We start from the raw sequence: 20,368 nt of genomic DNA, 5'->3' as shown, positions 1-20,368 counted from the left end.
TGTTTTATTGTTTCCTCTGTTTTCCATAGTAATATTTTTATATTTAAAATGACGATGTGTGTGCTCTAGTCTTAATACTAATAGGTAATATAGATAGTTAGATATAAAAAAATTAAAGTAATATATACATAGATATACAATCTTTAAAATAATATTATATAGATATAAAATCTTAAAAGTAATGACATCATAGGTAATAAGAATGATCGTATAATTGTGACGATGAATTTCTTTGACAAAGGTTTATTTACTTTGTTTTAATTATTATAGGTACATATATTACGCTCAACTTTAAAAATACTATTGTTTTATTATTTCGTTAATATTCTCTTTTGTGTAATACGAGACTGCATAATATTATAGACATTATCATTGGAAATTTGTAAATAAGATTGCAGTTGAGGAAATCCTGCGATTCAAAATTTTATATTACTGTGTTTGTTGTTTGGTTTGCCTAGAGAATAGGGATATTTAACGCAAAAGCGATCTTTCCAATATGGGCACTACAAATATATTAAAAGAGAGATATTAGGTATTTTAAAGCTAATTAAAAATATACTACTAGAACTTTTTAATTGGTTGATATATCAAAGAAGTTAAGTCTGAGATTTATGATTCATATGAATACAATAAAAAATTAATAAGTGGTGCTCATACGTATTCGTATTATCTAGTTATAAAAGTAATATTAGTATGAAGTTGGAAGGTTAATGTGAATAGGCTGAGATCAGCATCACGAATGGTAGCTGCCTATCACCTTAATTCTTCCCATTAGTTAAGTTATATTTAGATTTATTATGGCTAGACGCTTATTGCGTTAAATGTCCAATATAGTTAGTCATTCATATATTTTACTTAGCTAAGAAAATACCAGCAAATTAGTAGCATCGGAAACCATCAATAGTGTATAACTAAACCACTGTGTGTTAACCTGTTGCTACTGTGTTGCAATATAGAAAAACAATGATTGCTATTTTTTTTATACGTAATAAGCATTATAAAAATATTGTCCAAGGTAACATCACAATATTTTTATTAAACAAAAAACAACTCAATAAAATATATTCACTATTAGGATTAGTGTTCTTTATCATAAAGTAATACGGAATTTTAAAATAATTATCTTAGTATTATTACTTAACCTCAAATCAGTTCACCCAGATGACAGTTAAACTTTAAAATGGCCTCCTCACGATAAGAACATAAATATTATAAATCTAGATAGATACGCTATGCCCTGCAAAACTACGTTTAAAGAGTTATATATTATTTAAAGGTTAGGTTAAAAAGAATGTTAAGAAATTATTGCGTATACGAAATTACTAGGATAATAAATACGTGCAAATGATTATTGCATAATTTATATTAAACACAAATTTACTTCATATTATGTAATTATGATTGATGTCTAATTTATTATTTTAGGTAAAAGATTATATGAAATAAATGATAGGTTTATAGTTACTATAATATTTTAAAACAGATATAATTATATGTGTTATTATATTTGTGTGAAATTATTATAATTTTAAGGGAATTAATGACTTTCATGATATTCAGTGTCGTACTCAGTAGCCGTGGTGTTCGTTCGTAACCCTGCTCATTGTATATCCTGTTAGGACGTATATACTCACCTCTTGGTCAGGGCTGGCTCCACCCTCCAATTAATATCTTACCATGTTTATACTAAAAGAAAACAGGTAAGCTAAGGAATCTTTAGTGTAAGAGCGTCCTGCAAAAATGTATTTCATTTGATAGAGTTAAAGTTATAATAGATTAATGTTTATCTATCGTATTTGATCAGACGTGTCGGATCGGAGTTACGTGGGTTGTCAACAACGAATGTTAACAAATTTTAATAATTTAATCAATTATTCGGTTACTGACCGCTTAGAAACTGGATTTGGATGTCGTATTCTCTAGTTTTCATCCAATCATATATAATTATGTCTGTGTTGTACTCATAGCTGTAAATGCTTATAATTAACAACTGTCCAGTTTTTGAACGTATATTATATTGTATGTAAATGTTCGATGTTCATTTTCTTATAATTATAAATAATCAATTGTAACTATGACGTGAACTATTGACACAATGAATGTGTTAAATTTAATTCCATTTAAATTTTAATATTACTGAATATTTCTTGAGCCGTAGTTACTGAAACTATTTGTACCACATTTATTAATTCTCTGTGTTTCCTAGTCATCCCACGAACGTACTTATATATCTAAAGACCATTCGAAATTTAAATAAGACCTCTAAATAATTAACATCTATATAATGAATTGATAATAAAATTACTTTATTGTCATCACAAAATAACTTACGATTCGTCACATTTTCTCATCAGTTTAGATAAAGATTTGTTCGAGTTATAAAATTATGAAATTTCGGTGTGTAAATGTAGGAGTTTTTCAAAAGAGAGAATGTAATATCATAAATAGACGGTCATGTGTTTTATTCAGCATGAGACGGACCAGAGCATATGCGATGACTTCTTCACAGCGATGGGACCAATTCGCATACACGGATAATATAATCGCCCAATTTGCTCAGTTAACATAAAACGCTTTAAATAGAGTCGGATATCATCTGAAACGTAGCCAGCATAACGCGTTTTATATTAAATTAAATTTATCAAAAGTGAAACATGAAACAAATTCAATAACTCACAAATTAGAATCAAAAGCCCAGGCCGCGGACCGGACTAAGGCCCGCCCCCTCGAACTAATAGCGCGCGTGTTCGATAGCATATTTGTTATTTATGCAATCGTAATGTGAAATTATAGAGACGAAAAATGCTCCTGTAGAAATCAAAGTTGAACGAAATTAATTGGATATCTCAAGCGTTATCTTTCCGCCCCCGGAACCGCCCTTGCGGACTATTGACACACGTGCGCTTGCGGCCTGAACAAATACTTTACGCCGTATTCTTGGTTCGTTAAAGATACTATTCATCTTACGGTCGGTGAATTTAATCTCTATTATGAATAACTGTTTCTTTTGATCACGAATAAGTATGTATAAACATTGTTGTCTATTTTGCATGTAATTATGATAATTTTAGAACATGATTATAATCATGATATCATTACCTTTCATACATATCGACTTATTTATTATAATATTATTTAATTTTCTACTGTTTAAAGATAATTTTACAAGAGTGCGATACCGTCACTTCGAAAGGTTTATGAAATCTAAAATCACTCTAAACGAGTGAGTTGCGAAGTGCTATAATGCTCAACATACCAGTGCTTAATATCTGATATTTTACTTTAGTTCCGGTAGTGTTGTGTGTATCTTCGATTAGTATTGGCGGCTTCATTAAATTTGCTTTTATTAATTTAAAAAACAAGAAAAATAAATTTGATTTTGAATATAGAGGCATGTTTAAATTCGGTGTAGAATTAATTATATCAATTCCTACGGATGGTATAGCACGACGAAATGAGCCGAGACAAGAAAAACTGCTTGTGAAACTATCTTTTAATTTTAATTCTAAATAAAATTGTACATTTAGAGCATATTTATTTTAAGAAAAACATACATATTTATTGTACAATTAAAATAAATATTATATTCGAAAATGATTTTTAACACGAAAAGAATATAAATCATCATTTCATTGTTTACATATTGTCACTCTATAAATGAAATCAATTCTGTAGGTACATCATAATTAATCAAAGACTTTTAGGCAGAATGCCTTCTTTTTATGTAATTTTAAATGTTAAATAAATGTTGAATAACATATCAAAACATTGTTTTACTATTTATTTCCTTATTTTGATTTTTAATATTTTCTTATCAGGTAAATCTTTGGAGGGAAAATAAAAATAAGATATTTGACTAAATCTTTATTAGGTAAATACAATCATTACCCTAACAGCTAACATAGTGTATAAATCGCTATAATTATAATCAAAATCCTACATTTCACTTCATGTGCGTATTTTGTGTTTACAAAGACAAGATAAACGAGGGCCACTCCACAATGTCATCACAGTAATTTTATTTTATCAGTTATTTTGAAAAAACGAGTTAATACTTTATCAAATATATAAAGACCCTTTTTGAAACTGAGCCGTAATACTAAATATTAGACACTGAATAAATTGACCCTTGCTACGCGGACGGATATTAAAGCAATTTTACAAATCTTGCAGCATAATAAAAAAGGTTTACAGTATGTGTTGCCATTACACAAAATATGATAGTCAAATGAAATTCAAATTATACCTTTTTCTTAATGTCTTCATGACGTACATACATATGAAGACATTAAATTAAGTGCTATTTAACGTTATAATTTTATCTTTACTTATTTACTTAAGATACATAAAAACAACAGCTAAAATAACACCGAAAAACAATATCGGTAGTATATCGATTTTATCTGTAATTTAAAATTATTTATTCCTTGATATCTTGTTAAAATACTTTATGTAGATATTAAAAACGGCACACAGAAATTAAAACTACATACATTTAAAATTTTAAATAACTATTTAAAATACTTTAATTAAATTCCTTGCTTAGACAATTAATTTTGTAAAACATAACCCCGAGAAGGGACAATTATGAACGATACCCAAATATAAAGTATATGCTTCATCCCCGTTAAACAAATGAAATTCTTTTTAAGATCGATAAAGTTATAACTCACACTACTATCCACTTCAATTACTCTCACGAATTATATTGTTCTAATTTATTAATACAACCAGTAATGTATAATTTTATAACATAAAATAAAGGCGAATGAAAACCAATATTAAGTTTTACATTAATTTTATACAATTCATAATCACCTAACTCTCCGATAAAAACATTTCTATTTCATTACAGCTAGCAAGCATATTATTACAGTTATTAATTATGGGATATTAATCTTTTTTTCATCCGCTGGAGTTCGATATTTCGACATTATCTACGAATGTCTTGTTCACGTAACTGAAGTTTGCGAAGCGAGTATCGAGTGAACGAAAAATAAATATAAGTAATGACAATGGTAAGGGTGAAAGTGACAATAGTAGTGGTGACCGGTGTTTATGCAGCAAACGTACGAGAAAGAAGGTAGCCCGATACGGACACTTCAAATATTATCAACATCTACCCGCAAACTTCAGTCACGTGAACAAAACCATTCGTAGATAATGTCGAAATATTAAGCTCCAACGGATAAAAATAATAAAAAAAAGGGTAAATATCCCATGATTAATAATTGTAATAATAAAAGTAACCATGTTAATTTAAAATCTTATATAGCAAGTAAATTGTTAAATATTTAAGAAAATCAAGATATAAAATTATAAAAGATTGAGAAGTTCCCAAACCTGTCATTTAAACTACTCATACAAAAACGGCAATGAATAAAAAGAAAAAAAAAACAAGACATAGAAAGAGACATTTATTATTTTTGAAAAGTATCCAAGTTAAATCAAAACAAATAAAAATATATAAAAAAAATAACATTACAAAATAAATGATCAAAAAATAATATTTCATAAAAAAAAAACATCTTTAAAATCGAAATGTTCTAAAATATACTTCGCAGATAATATTAATAGTGTTTTTATGCAATTAATATAGCTAGCTAATATGTATTATAATCCTACGAATGAGAGAATCATTTTCCTTTTTATACTAGTATTATAATTGATCTCCTAACTAAATTCATATTATATTCATTCTGCAATGCTCAAGAGTAAGCGCAAACACAGGTGCAATCTCTATACGCTTCATCTCGTAACTTAAAATGAAGGCAATGCAATTCAAACTCGAAAGAGTTCAGAAGACAACTGGCACTGTCAACTTAGGACGGCTGCTTTGGCCTTAACCAACCGAGGTGCTAGTGCCTTGCTAATCATACAATACAACCAAAAAAATACAAAATATATATTAAAATATACTTATCATCTTTTACATCGTTTAAATTTCTATTGGACAATAAAAGTGATTAATAAAATAAAATTCTATACGAAAATAATCGATATATAAAAAAAAAATCTTTACCTAATTACTAATTAACTTATTCTAATCAATATGTCTTATTACGAAACGTGTTACAAAAATAATTTCATTTCCATTGAGTACAAATTATATAAACAAAATAAAAAAATATTGCTGTTTAAATTTAATCATCACGATAACATTTTGCTTGTAATAATAATAAGGTAATAATAAAAATATAATAATAATGTGTTTATATAAAAAAAGTAAACATAAGTCGGAACAGAAATAATTTCAGTACAAATTAAAGAGCCCTCATTATCTCTCGTGACAGACGACTTCGCTAAACGTGCGCCTTAAATACTTGAGACATAACATTCTACGTTTTAATGAGAGAAACGAATTCATCCGTATGTAACATATGGCACTGTCTTGATGACACAATAAAAACATATTATAAAATGTTTCTTATAATTGATACATCCACCAAATTGTATAGAAGGTGAAAATATTTTTACGAAGTTACATGTTTAAAAAGAAAAGAAAAACTCTTAGCAATAATTTTTTGTTACGAAAAGAGATTATTTATATAAAAAGATTGTATTTCCTTACCTTGCACTTTTCGAATTTCGGTAAATGTTATTGCTGATAAAAAAGGTGTGCATGAGTGTGCTTATTTTTTCTTCCTAATAATCATAAGAAAATTAAAATATATATAATTGTGTTACTTCCCTTTGTTAAATATGCTTCCGTGTACATTAAATCTGATGTATATATATATACCATAGAACAAAATAGGAACCGCAAATTCGAGATAGTGTTGTATATTTTTACAATTTTTGTCGTTACGCGATTATAACCTTTAATTCGTTTAGAATCTGTATTTGTTTTAAATCAGCGATTCATTGGAAACCAATATCATATATGTAGAAACTTTAGTCGCTTTATTGTAAATAATTTAAATATAAAAACATCGATTCCGCGACTACTGACAAGACATTAAATCGAGAGGACGGCTTTCAATACTTAGCAATAAAAATGCTAATAAAAAATTTAATTTTAAAATTAGAACAAGGAACTATTTTTACTTTTAAAAATGTCTTTTATATGCCATACTTATGAGGTAAGTAATTGGGAAAAACACTTTAACGATATATATACGAAATAATCGTATTAAAATATATATAATGTGGAACATGGTCTTCTGCTTTATCTTTGTCTTTTTTCAAATAAGTTTTTTTCAATTAATGCTTAATCAAAAAATAAGTTTTTTTCAATTAATGCTTAATCAAAATGTAACTATATCTAAGGTATATATGTATATTTTACTGTACATATGATTTGAAAACTAGAAATCTAGGTAAGAAGTTCACAAGTCATATGTATGTACAGTACGACTCAACTTAGATGTAGCATCGGCAAATTCAATAAAACCGATTGCTCCCGATTTATACAACCAATAGAAATAGCTCCCTATCGCGTCATTCGACGCTATTCCTCGCTATAGATTAATTACAAGTGCATGTAAATCGACGTGTCAAATTGACGAAAACATTATGTCACATGATAATACAAGTTATTACGTTTACGTAAAGGTCATATTCACATAAAAATAATTTGGGATACCGTACTTAATTCGCATGTGATCGGTTTTACGAATTATGTAGATGCTACATCTAAGTTGTGTCGTACTATATTTATTTTATAATAACTATCAATACTAATATAGCTTACGATCTTTATATCTCACTTTGGGAACCAATACATTTTGATTCCAATAAAGCTTTATTACAAGATATTTACGCAATAAAAAAAGAAGTGTAAAATAGCTGCAGTTTCATAACTCATATTACTATTTGAGTTTTAGTAAAACAATATCTTTCTCATATGGTTGCAATTTAACTGATAAACCTTAGGTGACTTAAACTTAGTAACTACTAAAAAAATAATGTTATGATTAAACGATTACTTAAAATAGTTACTTAAACTATAACAAAGTATTTCAAAAATTGTATCTCAATGCAGTATAATTGATACCTTATTTAATATATTACGTATTATTATAACATTACCTATTTAGCAAATGAGATTTCTTTAAGATTTTTATTAGAATAATTAGATCAATAACCTTAGACATATCTTATTACTAGCATTAGAATTATAATAAAAAAATATAACAAATAGTACATAAAATCCTTACACTAAACTGTATAAAAATCCTGACCAGAAGATTTTTAATATATTTCACCTTTTTAGTCTTATTTGAATGTTCTGTAACGGACATCAATCACAAATGCCTTATAACTTTAAAGCCTAACGAATAAACTTTAAAAAAGAGCTTAATATATCACTAAGACAAGTACAACATTTTACAGCAAGATTTGTATGTAAATTTCACTAATATTACTCCTTAAAGCAAATCAAACCATATTCCCTAGGTTATAGAGGTGAATATCTTTTGTACTTGTCACTTGTTTGTTACTCAAAACAGATTATATAAAATCAACAAGTTGATATTCTAGCTCCATGTTCCTCGTTTCGAAGGAAATTTACAAAATCACAGATAATTAATGAAACTTAGAATGGAATATATTTTTATCGAAATGGAAAACTTATAGAACGGTCTGATATTGAAAAACAATTTTTTTTTTAAACGTCTGTAAGTTAATAAATTGTAAGTGTTTCGAATATAGTAGATGATATGTTTTTCATTGCCTCTCCTCCTGTTTATGTTCTGACGAAGTCCCATTGATTCGTCAGCTGATTGTCGCAGATCACCAACAGAATGGGTTCGTTGCGATACGGGCGTTCCACACCAAGACACATCCCAGCCGCTGTATTGTAAATAGGACTCCCAGCCTGTAAATAATAACATTACATTTAAAGAAGATACTATTATCTATAAATAAAATAAAATTGGAGTGTCTGTTTGTAATATTAAAATATCCGATTTTTGCTAAATGCATATGTATACATACAAGGTACATATACAAAAATAACATTTTTAAAATTGTTGTCTGTCTGTCTGTTTGTTCCGGCTAATCCCTGGAACGGCTAGATCAATTTTGAGGAGACTTTCACTGGACAATAGCTGATGTAGTAAGGGCTAACTTAGGCTACTTTTATTTTAGAATCAATATTAATTTTATAAATGTGAAAATATCTCTCTGTCTGTCTGTTTGTCGTTCTTTCACGACCAAACCGCTAAACAGAATAAAAGATTATTTATCAATCGTAAAAAATAGTATTCTATAATAAATACGTTTGTTTTATTATGCAAAATCGCTTACCGTTCCCTTATGTTTCCATTCCTGTGAACCTCCAAGTTCATGACATTTACCAATAACGGGCGAAACATTGCTTACTGCGTCAAGACACAAAATGCGTCCGAGGATCAACTCGCTGCGATCTGTCTCGAACCAAATCTGTAAAAACACATAAAGTCAAGTAACAACCCTAATATTTATTAGAGTGACAACCCTACCAAATATTAGGGTTGCCACTCTGATTTCATTTTTATTTATTTTGTTATTTTTTTATAGATGTTTTGATGAAAAAACGTTATAAAGTTGTGTTGGTGTTTTTGAATATAAAATTATAACCTGGTTTAGAGTCCTTATACATTTAGCAAGTAATAATCCACTGCCTCTGCTTTTGATGTCCTTAGAGCTCTGTATGCACAGAGAAGTATTCTTTAGACGAATTTGAAAAGAGTCCGTATAATTACGTTTCCTGAAATGAAAAAACAAATGCAAAATACAATAGAATATTTGAAAATGCGAAAAATAAATTGTAAATTATTGTAATCAGTTTATATTATGAGTTTAAAAATGGTCATTTATTAACGAAAGTTGAAAATAATATTTAATTTATTCAAAAAACCCTAAATAAAAATGCAAATTTTCAGACGTTTGTCACGTGACACAAAGCGCTCCTGATTGGCCGGGCGTATGATGAAGTCACTTTCTTGTAAACTTTTCCTTTCTACTATATGTACCACAGATAAAAATACAGGAAAGTGAAGTCACCGACCCCATTGCAACGCCATACTGTCCAAGTAGCGTTTTTGAGGGGTATTAAATATGGAATTTTTAATATGATATTTTTCGGCAAATATGTACTAGAAATAAGAAACAAAACTTTTACTGGGTTCCTTAACTTCTACTAAATAATATAAAATGGATTTTAAAAACCAGTCAAATAGCCTATTCGACAAACAAGCAAGCAATTAATTTTCTGATTTATAATTATGTTGATCTTATTTTAATATTTATTACTACTTGTCGATATTGGCCTTGATGCAGATATCAATTGCAAATAAGGTCAATAAACGTAGCAATATTAATAAATTTACTGATTAAATATTATTATTTTTGAAAAGGGCGTTTATACAGAAATTCCTTTGTTGTTTGTAAATAATGATTACATTATTGCATGTGTCTAATTTCATAGAAATTCCGACACATGTGTATTCCACCAACCGGCACTGAAACAGCGTGGTGGAATATGTTTCAAAACCTTCTCCTCAAAAGTAGAGGAGGCCTTTGTTGTTGTTGTTGATGTACGTATGTATAGTACGACACAAATTAGATGTAACCTCGGAATGAAAATAAAACCGATTACTGCCGGTTTACACAACCAATAGAAATAGCTCCCTATCGCGCCATTCGACGCTATTCGTCGCTATAGATTCACGCGTCAGAGAAAGCAAGTGCATGTAAATCGACGCGTCAAATTGACAAATATATTAGGTCATATGATACTACAAGTTATTACGTTTGTACAAAGATCATATTAGCATGAGAAATAAATATTGATAATTGGGGATAGCGTACTCAATTCGGATGTGATCGGTTTTACGAATTTTGCCGATGCGACATCTAAGTTGTGTCGTACTATAGCTAGATTAATATGTTCTTAATATTTACCTAGAATGCCAGGGTTGGAATTTATTCTTCTCCGGGTCATTCAATGCGGCTATCTTCTTTCTAGAGGCTGTGTTTTCGCCGATCTCAAGTTCCGGATACACGTTGTCGAGATACCATTTGAAGGATTTGCAGCCGAGTTTCTTACGCAATGCAATCCGTTCGGATATATCGCCCACGGACACCTGGGCGGCTAGGGAATTCTGCTCAATTACTTTATTCTGAAAAGTAAAGTTATTATAAGTATTGTATTACTGTGTCCCCCGCGAAACTCCGCTTTTATTCAAAATACATATGACAGGTTTTGTTTTGATTTAATTTAGTTGTGAATTAAAAATCACTTATCTAAATTTGGTGCCAAAATTATGAGAGTTTTTTGAAAATTGATTACCAATTTTATTATTTTTAGTTCAGTTATAACTGAGTTTGTTGACGACAATTTACTCTTATTTTGTTTACGTTTTTCATTTTTTTTTCTATTACTACTATAGTACCCCTAGCTAGTAAGAACCCCTTTCCTCTCTCTAAAATCTTTTTAGTAAATTTCAATCAAGAAACTCACTGGGACAAAAATCGGTTTACGCTATTAATGTACAAAATACTGCAATATATAATTTGTACCAAATAAATCATATTTGGTAAAACATGGATGATCAGTCGTTGCGTCGGTGTCGACGAACAGCACCGACATTTAGTTTCAGTTCGAAACAGAAGACAATCTCAAAAGATATCACCCTGTATATTACGCAGTCCGGTACTAAAGGGCATATTTTTTAATATGAGACAACATCACATACATTACTCTGATCCCATAAGTAGCTGAAGCACTTGTGTTATGGAAATCAGAAGTAACGACGGTACCACAAACACCCAGACCCAAGACAACATAGAAAACTAATGGTAATCTACATCGAGTCGGCCGGGAATCGAACCCGGGACCTCAGAGTGGCGTACCCATGAAAACCGGTGTACACACCACTCGACCATGAAGGTCGTCAATTGTCATATTTAATTCCATAAATGCGTGCAAAGACACAAAAGCACGCTTACTATCTCCCATTATATGATGGGACAGATCGACCCTACCGGAAATGATTCAATAACTCACCACATAGTCATCCATCCAAACCCGAGCCATACGCATCGAGTTATACAGCATGAAGTCTTCCTTTTCGCTGTAGCTGTAAGGTCTCCGTTTGCGGAACACGTGGCCGACCCGACTACACGGTATTAATTCTAAGATACCACCGCACATCCATATCTAAAATCAAATTCAATCAATGAAAATATTACGGTATGTTTTGTTTTAAACGAAATAAGATATTAAAAACCTAATGAGTCTATAATCGGAGTCGAGATGACCCAGTGGTTAGAACGCGTGCATCTTAACCGATTGCGGGTTCAAACCCAGACAAGCACTGCTGATTCATGTGCTTAATTTGTCTTTATAATTCATCTCGTGTTTGCCGGTGAAGGAAAACATCATGAGGAAACCAAACGTGACAAATTTCATAGAAGGTCTGCCACATGTGTATTCCACCAACCCGCATTGGAACAGCGTGGTGGAATATGTCCTCAAAAGGAGAGGAGGCCTTTAGCCCAGCAGTGGGAATTTACAGGCTGTTGTTGAGTCTATAATATTATACGGATTATACTAATGAATAGTTTTTATCGGCTGTTTCATCCTCGTGTTAATTTTAGATTAGGTCGTAAGTTTTTGGTATAAAAAAAGTCTTTGTCCTTACTCATACGGTGGTACAGAATAAACATTGTCTTACTTACAGACAGTCGAACAAAGTTACTTTTATATTTATAACATTAATAAAGATTATTTGTAATGAAACTTCTCGATGTACAGAGATTGATAAAATGTCTAGTTCAACAATACAAGGACTTACATTATTTATTGCATTCAAAGTCGTTTAAGACTACAATCAACATATCAAACTGACCACAAATTGCGACCTCTTAAGCAATCAGCCACTGACCCCTATGTTGTTAGCAAAGAGTTTGTATATAAATAAGAAAATATACCTTAATACGTTACTACATACATTGCTCGAATATATAGTTTGAAAATAGAATCTGTTCCAAATAATGATATTCTATTTTCAAATGTTAACGTATTGCAAGACTATATATAACAGAATAAAGATATACATACACGAAAAGATATCTCTAAGTTTTCGCCTCCCCATATGTTCATGCCTGGGTCATATTTGCCGATGTAATTAAAATACTCTCTGTATATCGCGAACAGACCTCCTGCCATCGTTGGAGAACGTATTGGCTTCAAAAAGTCATCTTCATCTGAAAGGAAACGAATTCATATTTATAAAAATGTGACACTATTTTTATTATGGTATAGGTTGGCGGACGAGCATATGGACCACCTGATGGTAAGTGGTCACCATCGTCCATAGACAATGACTCTGTAAGAAATATTAACTATTCCTTACACCGTCAATGTGCCACCAACCTTGGGAACTAAGATGTTACGTCCCTTGTGCCTGTAGTTACACTGGCTCACTCACCCTTCAAACCGGAACACTACAATACTGAGTACTGTTATTTGGTGGTAGAATGACTGATGAATGGGTGGTACCTACCCAGACGGGCTTGTACAAAGCCCTACCACCAAGTAAATACTAGCTTGCATAATTATAAAAAACATACTCATGTTCTTGATATATCAACTTGTTTACATAATTATATTAATTTACAATATTTTTTTATGTATAATTATATATTGAGTTATTAAAAGTAATTAGTAATTGTCAATATCTCGTTCCTACAGCATTATTAATAATAAAAAATATCTTGAAGTACTTTATGTAATAAGGTTAAAACATTATGTTTGGTTTTTATCAAACATATGTACATATATAATAAAATTGTAGTGTCTTTTGTAATATTAAAATAGTCCTTTCTTATTCAATGCTTATGTTTGTATACACGGTACATACGCCAAAATAACATTTTTTACAATTTTTGTCGGTCTGTCTGTTTGTTCCGGCTAATGTCTGGAATGATTGGGCCGATTTTGGTAGGACTTTCACTGGCAGATAACTTATATAATAAGGAGTAACTTAGGCTACAATCATATTTTTTTTGTTAAATTCAAACACGTACCAGGTCGCGGGCACAGCTAGTTGTAAATTTGAGTAAATTATGTTTTGCATTATGTACTTAAATTTATAAGTATCAAATCAAATTATGTACACTTTTAATCATTCAAAAATTAATAAAATTGCATTTTACTATTCAAATTAAGGACTACTATCGATTCGGAAAAGAGTACACCAAACCAGAGAAAGACCAGCAAAAAACCTAAGATTTTTTTTGTTTGTGTAAATGAATTCAATAATTATTTAGTTCCTATGTTTGCGCGTATACCCTTTTTCTGCAACACAAATATCGTACAAATACTGGCTAGTCCAATGCGTATTACTAAAAAATAATATTATTACCGTGGGGTAATATATGGATATTAACATATTATTACCATAACATATTATACTATTAGTGTAACTGCAATAATCGCAGTACACTAAGCTTGCCGTATCAACATTGATAAATAGTCTTATTTTATTTAACCATAAATGTCACGTAGCTTGGTATACTCGCCAATCTTTTTTCATTACAATGTAACACCAACAGTAAGGTGAAGATCTATCAATAATTCAAATTATTCCTTCAATAAAGTCTTTTACATATTTCAATCAAATAAAAAATTGATTCTAATTTTATCATTAACTTAAGATAAATAAGATTGTTATCATTACTCATTAAATAATATATTTGAATATGATACTTACTCTTTAAAGTTCCTTTGGGTAAGTTATCCCATTTGAAATGCAGTCCCCAATTGAAACCTCCTCGGACTAAAGGACTCGAGGTGTATTCAAATGTTTCAGCGTTTATAATATCAATGACTGGGGTAACGGCCCGCGGTGAGTATCTTACATTAATACCATCAACCCCCTCCGATAACCTTGTTAGAAGCGGAGGTAGCCAGTCCACATTCACTTCTATATGTGAATCCAAGAATACTAAAACCTACAAACACATAAACACATTAATAACACACTCATAAATATTCTCATTGAATTCACACTAACCCAACTTTAAATTTGTTTAACAAAACACAATGATGTTCTAGTAAACAGATATGTCATTAAAGCGCAAAAACTGAAGACTAGAAAACGTCCTAATTGGGACGTTTGCCTTCAGTCGTTTTCATCATAATTATGCCAGTAATACGTTACAATACATCATAATTATGTAGTAATACGTTTTGCGTTCTTAAAACATCTAGTTATCTCTTTTACTTATTGTTTTTATCAAGCTATCCTTTTTTCTTGTAACAAAATGTAAAATACACAGTCCCCGGTGTGGCACACTCTTTTCTGTTGTTTAGTATGGGTATAACATATCTGTTTATTAGAATATCATTGACAAAACAATTTTAACTGATAAAGATTACCACATTTTTATTTTCTGTTAAATAGTACTTATATTGAAATTATATCTACATATATACTAACTTGCTTGAAGTCAATATAAATATTTTAATCATTAAATAAATTATTTAAGCATTATGTGATGAATCAGTTTTAATTAATATTTTGTTTGTTTAAAAATAGACTAAATAAATAATTTCAAATATATGTCGTAATCTTTTACAATTTTAATATAAATATAACATCCTATTATTTTGACACTAACAGATATTTAGTTAAGCCATTTTATAACATATATCCACAAAATATATCATCAAATACTTACATCCCCAATACTATTATCAGCACCATACAGTCTAGCTCGGATAAGACCTTCTCTTTTACTTGTTTTTAGTAATCTTATATTCAAGCCTTTTAACTTCTTATTTGAGTCTGTAGTTTTCTTCATATCCAATATATTATTATTATCATCATTGATATAATCCATAATGTTGTCTCCATCAAGGTTATTTGTATCCAACATTTCCTCTTCTTTCTTTACCTTACTATTTAGCTCATCTACTGCCTTTTTGACCTGTTCATGCAGACCAGTTATATTACTATAATCATTAACCAATATTATTTCCTTGAGGAGCTTTTGATCAGTGCGATCTAAGATGGAGTGGACTGATCTCAAAAGTGTTTCAAAATGTTCATTATGAAAGCATATAATTATAGATGCTTTAGGTAATTTTGGAGGAAATTTTTGCAGTCGGCATCTAAAAGAATAAGTAAAGTATTAGCATTCTTGACAATATTAATTTGTAAAAAATAAAGTGAACAATAAAATCTTACAATTTATTTCTCGTATCTGGTAATCCCCTATGATTTCCAATTCTTTGTGAGACGAGAGTGTTGAACGCATGCAAATTGTATCCTTGATCACGAATTTTAACATCCTCTGCATTATGTATCAAACCAAATTGATTTTCTAAAACAAAAAACAATATTGTTCAAATATCTGTGGTGATACATCACATTTAAGACATTTACATTAATCTATATAACAGTTGTATAACATAATGGAACAAAAGTTACAAGAACAGAGGTCAAGCCTTTATCAAACAATGACTAATGTCCTTACAACAGTGTACATTTTTTTGTAGACTATCCAATAAGTTTTATACATAGCTAGACTGTGTAAAATTATGTCAGAAACCTTGTAAAAAGTTCCAATACAACTATAGTACAAATTTTTATTGTCTGTCTGCAAATTATAACTTTTTGAATTGAAATTGAAATTAATTGAAAATTAGGGATGAAACTTGAACCTCGAAGAAGGTTTTTAGCTACTTTTTTAAAAATAGCACTGGGCAATAAGTAGTTACATTATATTTCAGATTTTCCTTTGTAAATGATTACATTCCACACAAATATTTTTACAAAGCAACAATTAACTCCATATAACATAAGATTTCTAATACTATTTACTCACGCAGGCAATTACAAACTATGTTGTATTAGCGATGCTATGTTTAGATAGTTTCAAGTTTAAATTTGAATTAACCTACACACACTGCCCTCCTATTTAAGATTACCGTAACTAACATTTTTATGAAAAATTAGTTAATAATGGATTCGGAATCAGCGTGTTGAAATCTACAATCTCTTCTTTGTGATGTTTTTGATAAAATTTACACAAACTGAGATAATGTAAGCGCTGTAATTACATATTTTTAAGTTTGCTGCTAAATTGTTAAAATAGCTACATATGTGCTCAGCCGTCGGTGTATCGCCTTAGATTTCGTAGGTTGTGCGTGCGTTATTTGAATGTGTGAGGCACAAGAAAACATAAGTTAATATTTAGTATCTAGTTTAATTTAGTTCTATGAATATTCAGCAGAGATTTTTTTTTGATTATTTTGTTGTATATTAAATGTAAATGCTTAATATGACTTATAAAATATTTTAGATCGCATGAAAGGTAAATAGGCATAGCCAAATTTGATTTGAAGTAGTGTGATAATAAGAATATAAGTACCTATTTTAAAGGAAGTCTTATATAAAATCCTCTATGTTTTGGTGTTATGCATATTATTAACATTTGTTACAAATGTCTAACTATTATAAAAATATTATATGTTTGCTGTTGTCAAATGGCCAAGACCGACAAACAAATTTTAGTGTAGAAAATATTTCCTCATTATGTTAACCTGATTTTAAAAGCAATGTTTAAAGTTCATGTTAAAATCATATTCACTTACATAATAAGGGCCCCCCTTGGAATATGAAATTTCCTACATTATAACATATTCCTAAAGCAGATGAAACAAGTAGTTCACATGATGAAAATAACAAGCTAAGAGATCAACATCATACATGAACGAAAAACATTAAGGAATTGTAGAACGAAGCAATGACAAAGACAAGAAAAACCGAAAATAATCCAGGAGACCAGGAAACATACAATAATAAAGATATTCAAAATGAAGATCATGGGACTAAATTGAGTAAACACAAAATCAAGACAAAGACGCTAGAATTGGAGAGGCACAGAATAAAAATCGTAATAGGTACCAAAAGTTAAAAGACAAATACAGATATAAAGGATCAAGTAATAGAGACTATGAAAGAAGAAACCAAAAATATGAGACTAACACCACCTTAAGAACTAAAATTTATGTTTATGTTTAGTTCTTTTTCCTTATAAAGAAAACTTGTGAAAGTTTTTTTTTACTACTGATTGGTAATTAAGAGTAAAATTACCGCTTATCAAAATTATTTGCTAATTAAAAAAAACAAATGATTATATCTCATTAAAATTAATACTACTTTAAAAGGGAATGGTCATTTCTATCCAATGAAATAAAAAAATATTGTTTTTTTCTTAAACTTTGGTAGTGAATCCAAATATTCGGTAAAAATCTTTAAGCGCCATTATCTTGAAATCATATTATGTGCAGTTACGGTTGTCTCAAATTCCTATTTGTCAGAATACAGGAGGGCCTGTGGCCAAGAATGGAATACTTACAATAGTGCTATTACTGTTATGGCATAAGTATTCAAATATTTATTTGTGGAACAAATCAAATTAAAGCAAAAATACATAAATCAGTATTATGGACCTATGCCGTAGCCTAATACATATTTATCGACTGCAACATTTATATATTTATAGGTTTACTTTGAGTATTCATTTTTAAAAATTCACCTATAATTACACAAACATGTATGTGCGTAATACATAATAACTTACCTAAGCTTTTATCCGGTAATGCCATATTTTTTATTCCAAGTTGTTTAGTGAACTTATCTCTCAACATTACCTTCCTTTTATAGTAATCAGACATTCCCTTCTGTTTCCACTTTTTATCCATATAATTGGCAACATTCTCTTTAGGGCTGTCGTATAATAGATTCTTGCCCTCTAAAGCTGCAATAGATTTATCATTGTTTTTTATACGATCCTTCTCTTCTCTGTTTACAAGTTGGTAGTGAAACATGTCCTTTTTAAGATTAACAACATTTTCACCTAAAACCATTAGGGATAGTAGAGATTAATCTTAATCTCAAATTGTGAGTTGTTTAATGTTTTAATATCAAATTTAATGTGATGCAAGTCAAGTAAAATATTAGTTGCTTTAGTAATTAGAAAATTAAGTACACATATTATTAATTAGATTTTTAATTTTATTTAATCTATTTATTATTAAATAAATAATTTTATAAATTCTTCACTGTTGTCATAAGATTTAAATACAGCGTAATTTATAACAAAATTACTTACCGCTTAAATTAAGCAACCAATATAAATATAAGGATACGCTCCATGTTGCTGATGCAAAAATGATCCCCCATAGAAACGAATTATTCAATTTACCCATTTTTTGCTGATTTATTTTCCTTGTATAAGTTATAAATTATGTTTTTACATAAAACTCAATACGAAAAATAGTTTATATCTATTCAATGTTACATTTTAGTGAATAAATCTTATTTATTTTTCTGAATTTTTGTGTACATATTGCACGTTATTATATTGTAATTACTGGACAAAACAACCAACAAGTGTTTCTTGTAGTGGTTTGGTTGTTGGCAAGCCGTTTTGCCTCTTTTGATATAATATGACAATTTGATTTTTGACTCTGACTTAATGACAGATGACGTTATAACTTTGTAAAATTTATAATCTATTTTAGTCGCACTATCAATAATTTTAAAATATAGTTAAAATTATTTAAATTAAATTAATGATAATTCAGTACAAATAATATTTTTAGAAATTTATATATGATATCTATACGCTTACACGTACACATGTAAAGCCGCAATATGTGTAATATGAGCGAATCGAATGGTTGACAATACGCTTTATGGTTTATTTATGATCAATTAATTAAGTACAGTCAGCGTCGTAATATTTAAAGTAACAGTTAAGATTATCAAAAACAGAAATATATGTAAGCCTACCTATTTATATATATAAAATAGATATATATTTTTAAAGGATCATTAGGTAAATTGTGTATAATATAAGCTAAATATTAAGTCATAATTATCTAATTATAGAGTGTTATTGTGTAAAATAACACTTATTATTAATTTAACTAATAAATATATTTAAAATAGCAACACTAGACAAATATACGAATTAATAAAAAGCAGATGATGGAATGTGGGTAGAAGCATCCAGAATGTTCTCGAAAAGTTATACGGACGCGTCGAAATTGTAGAGAGAGAAAATAAAATTGTAAAAGTGTAAACCAGTGTGTTTCAATTATTAAAAGTTCTAGCTAAACTGGAAAAGTGACTTCAACTTCATAAGTGGGATCGAAGGAAGATAATATCATTTTCCTTTCCACGCCACCGTGAAACTGTAAGTAACGTGGAGGTACATATAGTACATTATTTTTATTTTTTTAGAACTTTGTGTAGGTTTATAATTTTATAATTATTTTGATAATTGTTTTTCCTTTTCATCCAAAGAAACGTACTTTAAAGCTAAACTATAAGTCACTTACTGACCGTTAATATTTTAAATT

At 29.4% G+C, this 20,368-nt stretch overlaps 1 protein-coding gene across 2 annotated transcripts; it reads right to left on the bottom strand.

Annotated features, from left to right (window-relative positions):
* Positions 1 to 7,233: 7,233 nt before the first annotated feature.
* On the bottom strand, positions 7,234 to 19,465 carry LOC124543053 (polypeptide N-acetylgalactosaminyltransferase 35A). Of its 2 annotated transcripts, none has more exons than XM_047121072.1 (11): positions 19,114 to 19,465; positions 18,583 to 18,759; positions 16,182 to 16,317; positions 15,673 to 16,105; positions 14,703 to 14,943; positions 13,049 to 13,194; positions 11,993 to 12,145; positions 10,888 to 11,105; positions 9,562 to 9,691; positions 9,250 to 9,384; positions 7,234 to 8,818 (listed from the first exon to the last, which is right to left on the bottom strand). In XM_047121072.1, the coding sequence occupies exons 1-11, from the start codon at positions 19,208 to 19,210 to the stop codon at positions 8,687 to 8,689; spliced, it is 1,998 nt and encodes a 665-aa protein (XP_046977028.1). In that variant the 5' UTR covers positions 19,211 to 19,465; the 3' UTR covers positions 7,234 to 8,686. The 2 variants fall into 2 exon arrangements, with proteins under 2 accessions (XP_046977028.1, XP_046977027.1); XM_047121071.1 differs by having other exon boundaries at positions 18,583 to 18,858; positions 19,114 to 19,464.
* Positions 19,466 to 20,368: the final 903 nt, after the last annotated feature.

Source organism: Vanessa cardui, chromosome Z (assembly GCF_905220365.1).
Source record: "Vanessa cardui chromosome Z, ilVanCard2.1, whole genome shotgun sequence".
Taxonomy (NCBI): domain Eukaryota; kingdom Metazoa; phylum Arthropoda; class Insecta; order Lepidoptera; family Nymphalidae; genus Vanessa; species Vanessa cardui.
Note: the sequence above shows the minus strand (reverse complement) of the source record. Positions and strands in the feature narration are given on the sequence as shown.